Source organism: Hippocampus bargibanti, linkage group LG11, assembly GCF_051943395.1.
Source record: "Hippocampus bargibanti isolate YZ-2025 linkage group LG11, ASM5194339v1, whole genome shotgun sequence".
In the NCBI taxonomy this organism is placed as follows: domain Eukaryota; kingdom Metazoa; phylum Chordata; class Actinopteri; order Syngnathiformes; family Syngnathidae; genus Hippocampus; species Hippocampus bargibanti.
The window spans coordinates 8,382,118-8,396,418 of record NC_142744.1 but is presented as its reverse complement, the minus strand read 5'-3'; the positions used below and the strand labels follow the sequence as shown (position 1 = coordinate 8,396,418).

At 40.8% G+C, this 14,301-nt stretch overlaps 1 protein-coding gene across 14 annotated transcripts in view; it reads right to left on the bottom strand.

Annotated features, from left to right (window-relative positions):
* Positions 1–14,301, bottom strand: part of LOC148891393 (receptor-type tyrosine-protein phosphatase F-like) — a 232,682-nt gene that overhangs the window by 96,994 nt on the left and 121,387 nt on the right. For all 14 annotated transcript variants that reach the window (XM_089009063.1, XM_089009067.1, XM_089009066.1 and 11 more), the window contains one exon: positions 565–753. In XM_089009063.1, the coding sequence (XP_088865189.1) occupies positions 565–753 (189 nt within the window). The remainder of the gene's footprint in view (positions 1–564; positions 754–14,301) is intronic.

Below are 14,301 nucleotides of genomic sequence, written 5' to 3'. Positions count from 1 at the left end.
GATGAGTCACAGTGCACTGCTATTAAGGAAATGTTTTCAAAACTGCCAAAAACTAGCTAGCTAGAGTAACTAGCTAACGTGCTTGGTTCAAGCTTATTTCCTTTCTGGCAGATAGGTGAGTCAGAAAGTCCATTACTATTAAGGAAATATGTTTTCAAAACAGCCAAAAAATAGCTAGCTAGGCTAACTTGCATGGCTAATGTTTGTTTCCTCTGGGAAATAGGTGAGTTGGAGAGTCCACTGCTATTAAGGAAATGTTTTCAAAACTGCCAATTAACGAGCTAGCTTGGCTAACTCGCTAACTTGGCTAATGTTTGTTTCCTCTCCGACAGTTTGGTGAGTCAGAGTCCACCGCTATTAAGAAAATATGTTTGTAAAAAGTAAATGTATTTTTTTTGTGTGTGGGATGGTGAGTTGGGGTGGGGGTATTGATCAAGGAACGAGTGTGCCCACTGGCTGCTATTTGCCCATATCTGATCTTTGAAAATCAAAAGTGCTGGTATAAAAAAAATAAAAATAAAGAATAAAAAAAATTATAATTTAAAAGAAAATGTCAGTGTATACCTGAATGGAGCTGTCTGATGCGACCATTGCTACTGCTGATATCCACAGGCAGCATGTCCTTGAACCACGTGATCTCTGGGTCTGGGTTTCCGCTAGCCGCGCATAACATGGTGGCGGTCCTGGTTCGCTCCACCACTTTCAGCTGGGGGCCCATGTCAATGGTGGGGAAACCGTGGGGGATCTGGTTCTCTGCAGACAAACATACGAGAGGGGTTTTTGTTAGGAAAGCCGGTGAGAGGCGGGTAGGGGGTTTTCATTGAGAGGCCTCTTAGAGGCTTTGAGAACTTCAAGGATGCCGGCTCGAATGAATTTAGGAGGTATTCACTGCAAGATGACGTGGTCTTTTGCATAGAAAAAAAAATACATAAATAAATGTAAATGACGACAAAAATCAACGCTTCAAAATACGACAACTCACTCTCTGGAATTTGTGGATTAGATTGAGGTTTTCAGTTTATTTCGAACGCTGCTGGTTGTCTTCATGGAGAAGGTGTGATGACCTGTGCCCGTGTGTGAGCGAAAGCAAACAAAGCAAATTATTTAGTCATATCTGTTCACTCTTTGATGTTATTAACTCATTCACTGCCATTCACGAACTTATTCGTGAATTGAAAATAAGAATTCCCTATGTTTTGGGGATTGGGGTTTTATGCTTGGGTGCCGATAAAGCGCTGGTCAGACCTCTGGCAATGTTTTTCCTTTCCACAAAGGGGCAGCATTTACCTTTTTTCCATGTTAGGTCTTTGTTATAGCTTCAACTATTGTTGAAGCGCTATATATATATATATATATATATATATATATATATATATATCAATATATGTGTATTGCATTGTATTTTGTACAGTCATTTCAAGCTCATATAACTCCAGACCCATATAATTTAGGAATGAACTCTTTTTCTGATCAAATAATAATAATAATAATAATGCATTTCATTTATGAGCGCCTTTCAACACTCTCGAGGTCGCTTTACAGTCACAGGATACGTTTTTCCGTGGGTGAGCAGCGGCAGCCACACGCGCCAGCATTCACTCAACCCGGAAGTAACTCAAATAGATTGAAAGCTAGCTAGCTAGTTAATAGATAGCGAAAAGCTAGCTATATAGCTATACAGCTAATAGATAGATAGGTAGATACTACTACTACTATTACCACTACTACGACTACAGTGATAGTTTGGCTTACAAACTCAATTGGTTCCCAGAAAGTGTGTGTAAGGCAAAAATTGTGTCTCCCAAACATTCATTTCCCATAGGAAACCATTAAAATGAGAATAGTCCGTTCCCAGGTCCCCATAAAACATACTTTTCTACTAAATAAGCCTTAAAACGTTTCTTATGCTGCATTGAATGTTTATGAAGTTTAAAAACTCAATATTTTGTGGATCCCGGAATACAAGTGACAATAATAATACATTTCATTTCAAAACTCTCAAGAACACTTTACAGTCAGGTAATTTTTTTTTGTGCGGGTGAGCAGCGGCAGCCATTCACGCACAATGACAAAAACCATGGCACTAGAGTGGACACATTTTTGCACATTTCTGGCAGTGAATGAGTTATCAACTGACACGAGGGACACGCATCGGATCTGTTAGTTGACAGGCGCTCATGCCTCTCTTTGAATGTCCGTTGCCATTGTGGATTATTTTGAATTCTGTTGTGCGTGGTGGCGGTTTTCAAGGAGGAGCGCTAACATTTGATTGCAAGGTTGGGGCATTAACTGTGGCTTAGCCATACCTGTTCAATTCTTTTGGACAAGGGTGTGGTAATCGTTGATTCCTGCTCGGGTATATCGCTGCGGTTGTGGCACATAAAAATATGGGACAATGGCCAAGGTACATTTCCCTCGGGCATGGAAACGATTCCAACTTCCTACGCTGCGGCATCTGCTTTACACATAGGAATATTTGTATTCGTGCCGCAGTGTTTTGGCCAGCGAAGCCTTTTTCGTTTTCAACGTCAACAAGGGATATTTTGGTGCAAACAATGTTGTACCGCCGCCCATATAATATTTATGATTAAGATTATTGGCAAGTGTTTCCGGGCACATGAAAAAAAATAAACTGATTTTCATGCGACGGTAGGTGGTGGTTTGGTCATATTGGGAGAGCTTATACAATAACTTGACACTTTTTTTGAACCACATTTGCTTGGCAGGTGGGCTATGAAATCCTCAGTTTTTTTGCACTGGAAATTCAATGCCATTGAATCGAAGCAGCTTTTTTTGTTATTTAATATTTTTTCCTGACACTGTCATTAGCGAACAATAATTTAAAACACTTGGCTAACAATATTTTAAAACATTAATCGAGGCTTCACTAACTAATTTGAAGACCTACCCGTAGCTTGAAACCCTACTTTAACTCATTCATTGTCATTCTCGAATTTATAAGGGAATTGAAAATATGACGCCATTGCTGTATGTGTTCGGGTTTTTCTTGCGTTGGGAATGCTGATAACGCACTGGTCAGACCTCTGACAATAGTTGTATTAAGTTCATCCTGTCTACTTGATATTTAATTTAAAACAGATTATTTTCTTACAGACAGTGTATTGTAGGTGTTCAAATACCTGACATGTTTCGGCGTATACTTCCGCCTATGACAATGTTTTTTTTGTTTATACGAGGGGGCAACATTTGCCTTTTGTACAGCTGCCCCCATTTCAAGCTCAGATAACTCCAGTCCCTTCTAACTTAGGAATTAACTCTATTTTCGGATTGAAAGAAAAGCGTCTAAGGTTTCTTAGGCTGAATTGAATGTTTATGTAGCCTTAAAACTCCATATTCCGTAGGTCCTGCAATTTGAGTTAAAATGACAAAAACCCTGGCACTGGAGTGGACACATTTTTGCACGTTTGGCAGTGAATGAGTTCACAACCCAAAAATTGTCTTAAGGCCCTGTATGATATCCATGAGGCAAGTTCAAAGGTTAATAGCCCTAAATTGAAACCTCTTTAAATGTAAAATGCTAGCTTGAAACCTTACCCCTTCTTAAAAGCCATCATTTGAAACCCCAACATTGAACTAATCCTGACCCGAAACTGAAATTTGAAACTCTTATCCTGAATCGAAACAACGTAAACAGGTTTTAATTGGGACTGTGTCGAAGCAAAATGTTACAGCAGAATTTTAGCCCGCTTTGCTCGAATGAAGCCGTCGTTCGAGTATTTACAAATTGACAATAGTTACAGAATAACGCACATTTTGTGGAGCCAATTTGCATAACCCACTCATTTTGGTTGAAAAAAAAAAACACAGTGAAAGCTGTCTGAATATGAGTAGTTGACATGCTATTGTGACTGTGGTCGCCTGCCTGGTTTCTCAACTCCTGCAACTGGCCTGTCTGCCAACTTGTCATTCCAGGCAAGACAAAGACGTGCCTTTGTTCACGTCCTCTTTCATTGCCTGGGACGCCGGAGAAGGCAGTCCATGCTTGGAGAGAAGCCAGTGAATAAAATCAAACATGCGACTTGATGTTTCTCAAGATAAGCAGACATTTTAAGTTAAAGCCTCGGCTTGAAATGCTGACGCTAGATCGAAATACTGATTTGGAATCTCAGAAAAAAATATTTTAACCCTGAGCCTTCGAGGACAACCGACGCCTCTGTACAAGTTGTGTCCATAATTTGTAAAATCACTTCAAATGACTTCTACTGAGCGTATTTTACAAAGATTCCACCGCATGTAGCTATATTTTATGTTTTAAGACTCGCGCTGAGTATTCAGGAAGTCTTGTTTTCGAGTTGGTGATGATTCCTGACGAACGTCCCTGACCGAGAAAGCGACACACAATGCATTTTGGGTAAACTTCGTGAAAACTTCGTGTTGATCCATGTTGAATGCGAAATTAGAAGGAAAACACATAAATAACACAATGGTGAATCGTTGTGTGTTGTACCAAGACTACTATTTGATATTCGCTGTCACAAATTCCCAGCAGACAAATCAGCCCATTTCCAACGGAGCTTGGGCGCCATCTTGTACATTTTCTGGGACGCTACATTGGAGTCCAGAAGCTTCAAAATGATACGGAAGAACTTCTTTAATCGATTGCAAACATTTATGCTTTCCTCTTCAGAACTATTTGAATCATAATCATAACTGGATGAGTAACAAGAATTCATTTTCTCCGAATCTGAAGCCATTGTTTTGTGTCTAGAGTAAGGCAAGACATCCTGACACGATGTCACGGACAAGGGGGCGGGACCTTCAAAGAAGGAAAAGGAAAAAAATAAAATGTGTTTTTGAATCCTGTCGTTGGGTTTCAAAATTTGATTTTTAAGACAGGTTTGAGTTTTCAAATGTAGCAAGTTCAAAAGTAACTAGGGACATTTTGTTTTTGTTTGTACTTTTTGTGCTTCTTTGAAATAGAGAGAGCACACATTAGCACACATGCAGGCTGGCCGACTGACTAAAAATGATTTGTGGCCCTTTAATATTTGTCTTTACAGTATCTGAATGGTGGCGCACAAACCCTAAGGGACATTCACTAATCAAACTGTAATGTGTGTGTGAGAAGGTTTGTGGGGGTGTCAAGGATGTTGGCAACGACACCCCTAATATGGTAATTAGTCCAATTAAGAAGCTGCGATGTGGTCCTAAACGACTGTGTAACCTGCAAGCGTTAAGGCAGGTGCGGGGGGGAGTGCAAATAAGTGAGAAGGAGCGCGAGGGGAAGGGGGGTGGGCACTGGGGAGGGTTTGCATGCCAACCTCCTGCCAGCTCCAATTACCAATGCGAGCGGAGCGTGGCGACGAGAGCGATGGCTCTAATCAGAGCCCCGCTGAAATGGACCCGTCCGCGTCCTACTGTCCCGCTGGGAGGAGCGCTGGATGGCGATGTCGCGCTAATGCCAGGATCACCCCCCGCACCCTCCAATATCCCCCCCACGAACCTCTCGTCAACCCAAAACATCCCCTTGCGAGAAAAAAAAAAACGAGAGTAAGGAAAGCCTGACATGCGAGAAACTGCACTTGTGCCTCACGTTACCGCGCTTTCTCATTATTGGTCTCAATCTGCATTGAGGAGGGCCGACCAAAGCGCTGCTGTGAATGTTTAGCGTGTGGGTAGAAGAACAGACACCTCCTATAGAGAATACAAAGTTGTGAGGCATATAAGGGAGAGACGAGCATATGCATGCAAATATTCATGAGCAAACACAATTGGCTGTTATCGGCCCCAATTGTTCAATGAGATAGAACATGCCATTTTCTTCCCAATTAAAACATTTCCCCAGTGTCTGCAGCATCCAAAAATATGTTGAAGAGTTATGGTTACAACGTGGGGAAGGATTAGTTGGAAACTTTGTTTCTACTTTTTTTTTTGCTTCAACATAAGTGCGGTGGCCATTTTGTGAAGGATTTTGCTGGCTGTGGTCGCTGAATGAAACTCCCAGTTCAAACTAAGCACAAAGCAAAGAGAAATACAGATGTATATAAAACAAACACAAAAACAAACAAACAAACCAAAAAGGACATATAAGACAAAACACCACAGGGAGTCCAATTATGCTAGCTGTTGTGAGCTGTAACATAACAACATAACGGTGGCGGCCATTTTGTGAAGGATTTTTCTGGCTCTGGTCGCTGAATGAAACTCCCAGTTGAAACTAAACACAAAGAGAAATACAGATGTATATTAAACAAACACACAAAAAAACAAAGAAACAAACCAAAAAAAAGACAACTTTGACTTCCACTAGCTTTATGATAACACACAAGACAAAACACCACCGGGAGGCTAACTATGCTAGCTGTTGTAAGCTGTAACATAACAACATAACAGCAGCGGCCATTTTGCGAAGGATTTTTGTGGCTGTGGTCACTGAATGAAATTCCCAGTTGAAATTAAACGCAAAGTAAAGAGAATTACAGATGTATAAAACACGAACAACCACAAAATAACAAACAAAACTAAAAAAGACAACTTTGACTTCCACTCGCTTTATGCTAACACACAAGACAAAACACTACAGGGAGGCTAACTATGCTAGCTGTTGTAAGCTGTTCACATTGCCAAACTGCTGCTTGTTGTGAAGTGAGTTGCGTTCGCTGCCACCACGCATTTCTCGCATCTCACTTTTTCTTGCCGTGAGTGCACAACATGATCACAACATGTTTTTTTGGGGGAAATAGCTGCTATATTCACAGAGGTGGTGGGCACGTGCCAAATGTTTCAACTCTGCGCAGGAGCGATATTATTTAAATTAAGGTGACTGTGACGTCACCATTTGCAAAAGCACCAGCTGCATCGTGAAGCGTAAACATTCATCAGTGCCATGTTCGATTAGAATAGAAAGCTTTCTGACTCGAGAATAAAGAGGCACTTAGACGATTTTTCTTTTTTTAAATCAATACCGGGCCTCACAATGAAGCCTTTTATTATTTATCTGCAAAGAGGGGGTGTGAGAGGGGGGGGTGCAGAAATAACACCAAAGGTGTTGTCTGTGCTCCAATTGGTCTTGAGTCAATATGGCACTGAAAGGCACACGAGTCATCTGGAGGGGAAGAAAAATAAAGTGAAAGGCCCGCGGCTTTTTTCCGACGGCAGCGTAGCAAAGGCAAGAAGACATTTGCATGCGCTTCATACAAAGAGGCCACGTTTCGACGGGGAGTGCGTTGAGATGGGGAGGAGGATGCAAAGAATAAATAGTTCAACTGCAGGTTCAACTGAAAAAGCCGCTTGACTGATGATCGTGACTGACGAGTCGCTCGCCGAAACGTTTCGTAAGACGTGTCGGCGTCAAATCGCAACCCTATCGCTTACTTCCAACACGATCATACCAGATACCAGTAGTGGGCGATATTTTGAACATATCCATATCGGCATGAGTATGAGAGCAGTCACGTCACATGGCCACATTTTTTTTCTGTAAAAATCTCATTTCAACTATGGTATTTTCCGGCGTATAAGGTGCATTTGAGTATGAGGCGCACACCTAATGATTTGTGTATGGAGTCGTGGCTGCTGACAGTAGTCGCGAGACCTGTTGTGGCTCAATATTACTTCACGTATAAGGCGCAGGGTCATCTTTCGAAGAAAATCAAGGCTTTCAGTGGCGCCTTATACACCGAAAAATACAGTAATTACATTCCTTCATGATTGACACGGATTGACAGGAAAGGCCGTGGTAGACGAAATTTTGAACTGAAATTCACCGTTGGATTGAAACAAAATTATTTTGTGGCATGGACTTTTCAGACATTTATTTACTATGTACTATGTGCTATGTGCTATGTATTATGTATTATGTATTATTTATTTTTTTTTTATTCACTATGTATCTATGTATGTATGTTTAAATGCATTTATTTATTTACATATGTATGTATTTATGTCTGTTTATATATTTGTTTATTTATTTATGTTTTGAAAGGCGCTTATAAATGGAATGTATTATTATTATTTAATGTATCTATTTATTTAATGTATTTATTTATTTATGTATGTATTTATTTATTTATCCATTTGTCTCTTTTATTTATGTATTTATTTATGTATTTATTTTGTCATGTATTCATTTATTTGTAGGGGCCAAGATGCTCGGAGAAAACCATAGGAGTGTCACCGAGCCACTTCTGAGGGTTTCCACGTCAACGACAAACTTGGATGACATTTGGAGTCTGAGCCAACTCTCAAAAAAGGCGACAAATCAAAGTAAGCGAAGTTAGTTGGTTATCCAGGGATTCGGAACGTCGGCTTTGGGAACAATCCAGACAACTCTAATGCGTTCCCCTCCGTGAAGACCATGTGAACAAGGCACTCAATCGATTTCAAGACACACCTGATGTAACACGGTTGTTAGATGATGAAAATCTCGGCGGATTAAGGTGACCGAACGGAATGCAAAACGATAACAACATTCAAAATCTTTGCACGGTCTGGCCTGAAAGCTTCCATTCACCATTTGCGACAAAGCAGATAAGAATGTTTAGAATAGTCGGGATCAACCACGGCAGAGGTCGGAGGGTGGGGCGGGTGTGGGAAGAGAGGGCTGGGGGGTGAATCAAACATAGACGATGAGACGACATATGCATCTCTCGTCGAACCCCGCACGACATGGCCAGGTGTTGAGTCAGTTGCTATGGCGCGTCAAACAAACATTGCGAGCATGCCGCGACACACCTCGGCGCAATGGAGCGTCACAAAAACAAAGTCACATCTTCTGTGTAGGCGCTCACTCGTGCAGGAGTGGTCCATTAGGTGCACTAAATCTGCACCTAAAAGCTAGCAACCACTCAGTTGTCGACAGTAAGGTTAAAATCTTCACAAAAGAAATTAGATGGCTTGAAAGAGGAGTAGAAGAAGCCATTTTTGTAAAACAATAAAACCATTCACTAAATCGCCATGGTGGTTTAAGGTTTTATTTAAACCGTGCTTATGACAGACTTTTTAGGCTGATATCATGTAGGCTTAGTCATGCTAATGAGGTGAAACCAGAGCCTGGGATAGTACATTAGAGGTAATCAGATTGGCTAATGAGGTGAATCCAGTGTCAGGGATAAAACTATAAAGGTAATCAGAGTGGAGCGGTAATAACATTGACTAATGAGGTGAAATCAGAGCCAGGGATAGACAATAGAAGTACTCAGATTGGCTTCAGGGAGTGGTCCAGTGCTCCCCCTAACTTTAGAGCAGGGACCTGTAATCCGATTGGCTATTGAGGTGAATCCAGGGCCAGGGATAGAACTATTCGAGGTAATCAGAGTGGAGAGCTAATAAGATTGGCTAATGAGATGAAATCAAAGCCAGGGATAGAAAATAGAAGTAATCAGATTGGATTCAGGTAGTGGTCCACTGCTCCCTCAACCATAGAGCAGGGATCTGTCATCATATTGGCTAATGAGGTATTCACCTCATTAGCCAATTCACCAGGGCCAGGGATAGAATTATAGAGGTAATCAGAGTGGAGTGGTAATCTGATTGGCTAATGAGGTGAAATCAGAGCCAGGGATAGAACAATAGAAGTAATCCGATTGGGTTCAGGGAGTGGTCAAATGCCCCCCCCCACACCCTGAGAGAAGAGGTCTGGCATGGCGAACCTCTGTCCATTAGGGAAATAGGGCCAGGGTTAGCAGCACAACTTTAGTTCGCTGATGAAGCTCTTCGGATGAGAAGCGAAAGGTCCGACACCTTCAAAGTACAGATGACAGCTGAAGAAACCTTTTCCTCGAAAGTCACAGCTTCTAAAAAAACAAAACAAAAACAAAGCAAAACCAAAAAAACCCTCCCGCAACAAGATGTAGTAGCTGTTAGCACGCTGTTTATCCAGAGTAATGCGTTTTGGTGACCTTTGAAAAAATGTAATATTTTTTTGGCCGCTTATTTCCCCACTCGTAAGCACATAATCAATAACAGTCACCTAATCCACCGCCCCCCCAAGTCCTCTTCTTTTTTCCCCCCACCATTTTATCATCTTCATCTTTTCCACTTTGCTATTTCTCTCTTTCGGGCGATCTGATACTTCCACTGCCAACACTGTGATCTATGGCCGCGCCAGAAACCACGCATCTCTTATTTATGCCGGGGCGCGCTCTTTTCGTACATAACCCTGGCATGACAAACCCAAGGGTGGTTCTCCGAAACTGGCTGGCTTCTGTTGATCGAGTCACCTTGTCTTGTGTCGACAAAATCTAGAAGACCCGCGCTTGTTTGTATTCCTTCACAGGATGACTCTTGTACGTGTGGTCTGTCGACCCGGCAGGGGTTTTGTTTTTTTATTTTTTTGTTTTTTTTATAACCCCGGGCAGGTCGGTGCATACAAATGTGTGAGAATGAAAAAAAAAATGGTACCACTGCTGCCTCAAATTGAGCCAGGAAAAAAAACCTGAACTGAACTTTGTTGGATTCAAGAAGTTATTAGGATTCACATACATTTTAGATTGGATTGGATTAGCCTTTTTCTCGCAGTGAAGAAATTTACATTTCACAGCAGCAAAGTGATGAAAGTAATAGGAAAGGAAGAAGTAGAAAAACAAAATACAGGACCTGGTGTAAAAGCAGCCACTATCACAGCGTCATCTTGAAGTCAAAAGCAACAACAAAGAACAAAATAACAAATAATGTGACCACACAAACGACCCAATCTTAAGCACTTTCTGCACCCTCTTTGATGTATGAAGCAGTTCGAGATGAAAGATGAGAGGAGCATCTTTTTCACCAGTGGATTAGGGATGTCATAATGTGTACATCTGCTACAAACTAAATGTTGAAAGAAAACACTACACTAAGCTGTAGCATCCTTTCACGAAAGACACTGTCTCCCTTCTCCTGTCCCACGTAAATCCGCTTCAATTCCAAGCCGCGACAGTTCCACATACGCTGAACAAAGTGGGGCTGTGAAAATGCTGTCCATTACAGGTGCAAAAAAAGCACAATCGCCACCTAGCCGTTCAATGATGACAGTCAAGTGGCACTGACATTCATCCAGAATCAAAAACAGTGCTGAAAAGGCGCAACCGCGCAGCAGTCTCCTCCTTGATGAATGTTGTGGCCAAAAATGCTGATAAACACTCCGTATCTGTTGCACAACAACACAAAACGACAAAAGAAAACACAAAGACACACAGAAACAACAACGACAAAAACAAGGCTCGTAAGAGCACTTGTGACGGCTGCCTACTCGGGCGCCATCTTGGACTACTTTTGGCTGTCCAACTTCTCGTTTCAAACGTCTTGGAGACGTAAGATAAACAAAGCGCTGTGTGGCTAATGAGACTTGATTGTCACTTTTGGAGTTGCGGGATTAAAAAGGACAAGAGTCCAAAAAGGCGGGAACGTGAGTCGGTCCACTGGAGCAGAGCAACACGTACAGTATGTAAACAAACGAATCAATCATCTCAGCGTCACAAATTAATCAACGGCGGAGCATCGTCGTGACACGCTAAGGTGTAATTATGAGCCCACAGGAACGAATTTGGAGAGTGGATGGTGGTGGCTAAGCTTCATTAAAATGTTGGATTCGTGGGACAGCCGTTATTTATTACTTCGGTCGGACATCATGACAAATGTGCAGTGGATGTCAAGAACGTGTAGCAGAAGGGTTCAAAAACACCTAACCAAGCACAAGGGCTACAATAACATCTGATTTCCAAAGCTGTAGAAGTTGTAACGTGAAATCGTCCTAATCGCAATCTTGATTTCAGATCGCAATCACGTTTTTGAATCGTGTCAGCGTTTTGCGAGCCTGTGACATGCAGTGAGGATTGAATGTTTTATAGCTCACAAACTACACTAAATGACACTCAAATTTGATGAAATGGAGCATTGCCGATCTACTGTATCAAATTTGCATGCTTCAAATTTGGCAAAAAAATGTCATCGCCTCAGAAATGGCCAACATGCGTCGGCCATCGTTTTTGGGCCTTATTTTTTTTTGGGTGGGTTCACTTAGGATGGACAAATTTGTGTTGTTTTGAGAAACCGTGTATCGAGCCACTTCCTTGCCTACACGTTTCGAATCAAGTTTAGTTTTTTTACAAAAGGAACAAAATGTAGTCTTGGAATAAAAACCCAGCTGTAAAATCTTTCGAATATTTTTATTTTTTATTTTTATATAATACATTTAACACATATATTTAATACATATATACAAATACATTTATATTTTTAACTGTATTATTATTATTATTATTAGTAGTAGTAGTAGTAGTCGTAGTTTTATTGATTATTAGTATTATTATGATTATTATTATGATTATAATTATTATGATTACAATTATTATTATGATTATTACTATTATTATGATTATTACTATTCAAATAGTAGTACTATTCAAAACTTTATTTGGTAATTGAAAATATGACGTGGAACGCCATTCCCAAATTGGTTCAGGTTATGTTTTTTCTTGGTTGGGTGCCGATAAAGCGCTGGCCATGGCCTCTGGGAATGTTTTTTCCACTCCACAAGGGGGCAGCATTTCCCTTTTTTCCACTTTGGATGTATTGCATTGTATTTTGGACAGCCACACTAATTTCAAGTTCATATAACATCATATTCGTCCCCCATTGTGGGACGAATAAAGGTTTTCTGAATCTGATATAATTCCAGACCCATATAATTTAGGAATTAACTAGTTCTTTCTAATGAAAGAAGAGAGACCAAGGTTTCTTACACTGAATAGAATGTCTTTGTAGTCCTAAAACTCAATATTCTGTGGGTCCTGGAATTCAAGTGACAATGACAAAACAAAAAAAAAAAAACCCTGGCACTGGAGTGGACACATTTTTGCACATCGTTTGGCAGTTGAGTGAGTTAATATTTGCTGTGCCTTATAGTTGGAAATGTTTTATGTATTTATATATAATATTGTATTTGGAAAACTATTTTCAATCATTGAAGGTGCGCCTTACAGTCCGGTGTGCCTCATATGTGGAAAAAAGTTTTAAATTACACCATTTTTGGGGGTGTGCCTCATATTCCGGTGCACCTTATACACCGGAAAATACGTTAAGTATCTCGCAGAAGACTGAACGACTGAAAATGCCAACTCTCCACAGCTCTGTGAAAAAGCCAAGCTACCGGCCGATAGCGACGCGCAACCTCCATCTTAATTAGTCTGGTGATTGAGCCACGAGTGGTCGGTGCGCAAGAAATGATGAAAAGAAAGAGCATCGAGGGCATTAGTCAGGTCATGGAGCACAGGTATGAGGACTCCCTCGTTGATGTGCGCTAAGGCCCATCCATCCATAGCTAGTCAGGGCCCGGGGAGCCGTTGACTCATTGGCCCATGAAGCCATAAGGTGAACATTTCTCTTTAATGGTGGAGGTTACGGGCTTGCGGCGCCGTTATTAACAAATTGGAAGAATGAAACACGGCTCTGATGTTTTTTATCCACCCGGGGGTCACAGTATGAACAAAAGCAGAGTTCAAGGCAATTGAAATTCATGCTAGCTTGCGCGTAAGGAGGACTATTTATAACCTAATATAATTATATCATGCCTTTCTTTCCCCAATAAAGATAAACTTCATTTCGGTTGGCTTAAGTTGAGACACAAGCCACCCCCCACCCAAGGTAACCTTTGTTCATGTGCCAGGCAAAAAAAGGATAATTGGTTTCTTGGCAAAAGACATGCTGGTTTAAAAAAAGTGCTCGAAGTTGTAGATATGACCACATTGCCAAACCCTCAACCAAAAAAAAAAAAAAAAAAAAAAAAAAAAGGTGTAAACATAGCCTAATCAGGCATCTGAAAGTTACCGAGGCAAACCAAATTGTGTTACTTTGGGTGAAAGATCTCGGATTTAAGTGCCACATCATGAGAAAATTTCGTTCCATGCGCGAGATGTTTCCAGTGAAATTAGATAATCAAGCATTAAGATGTTAGATTGCACCTTAAAATGGTTCAGGGTAGAACAAACTCAACTCAAATCACACATGAGTCAATGTTTCATCTTATGGAAGCAAACAAGTCGTTCTTTGAGCAGACCTGAAAATGAAAATGATGCTCATGGTGATTGCTCGTGTCTTTTAGGACATGAAAGACACGTCTATCCAATGTCATGATGTCTTGTTGAGTGGGGCTAGCTTCAGGAGCTTCATTTTTATTTATATATGTATTTATTTATTTATTTATTTATTTATTTATTTTGTAGAAAACCAGTGGTGATACCACAAAATAGACATTTTAAGCAACGCACCCCTGAAACAGAACGCAAATGGCCCAATAATTGAAATTGGCTTCCCTGGGTCAATTTTAAACATTTCAGAATCAGAAAACCTTTATTCGTCCCA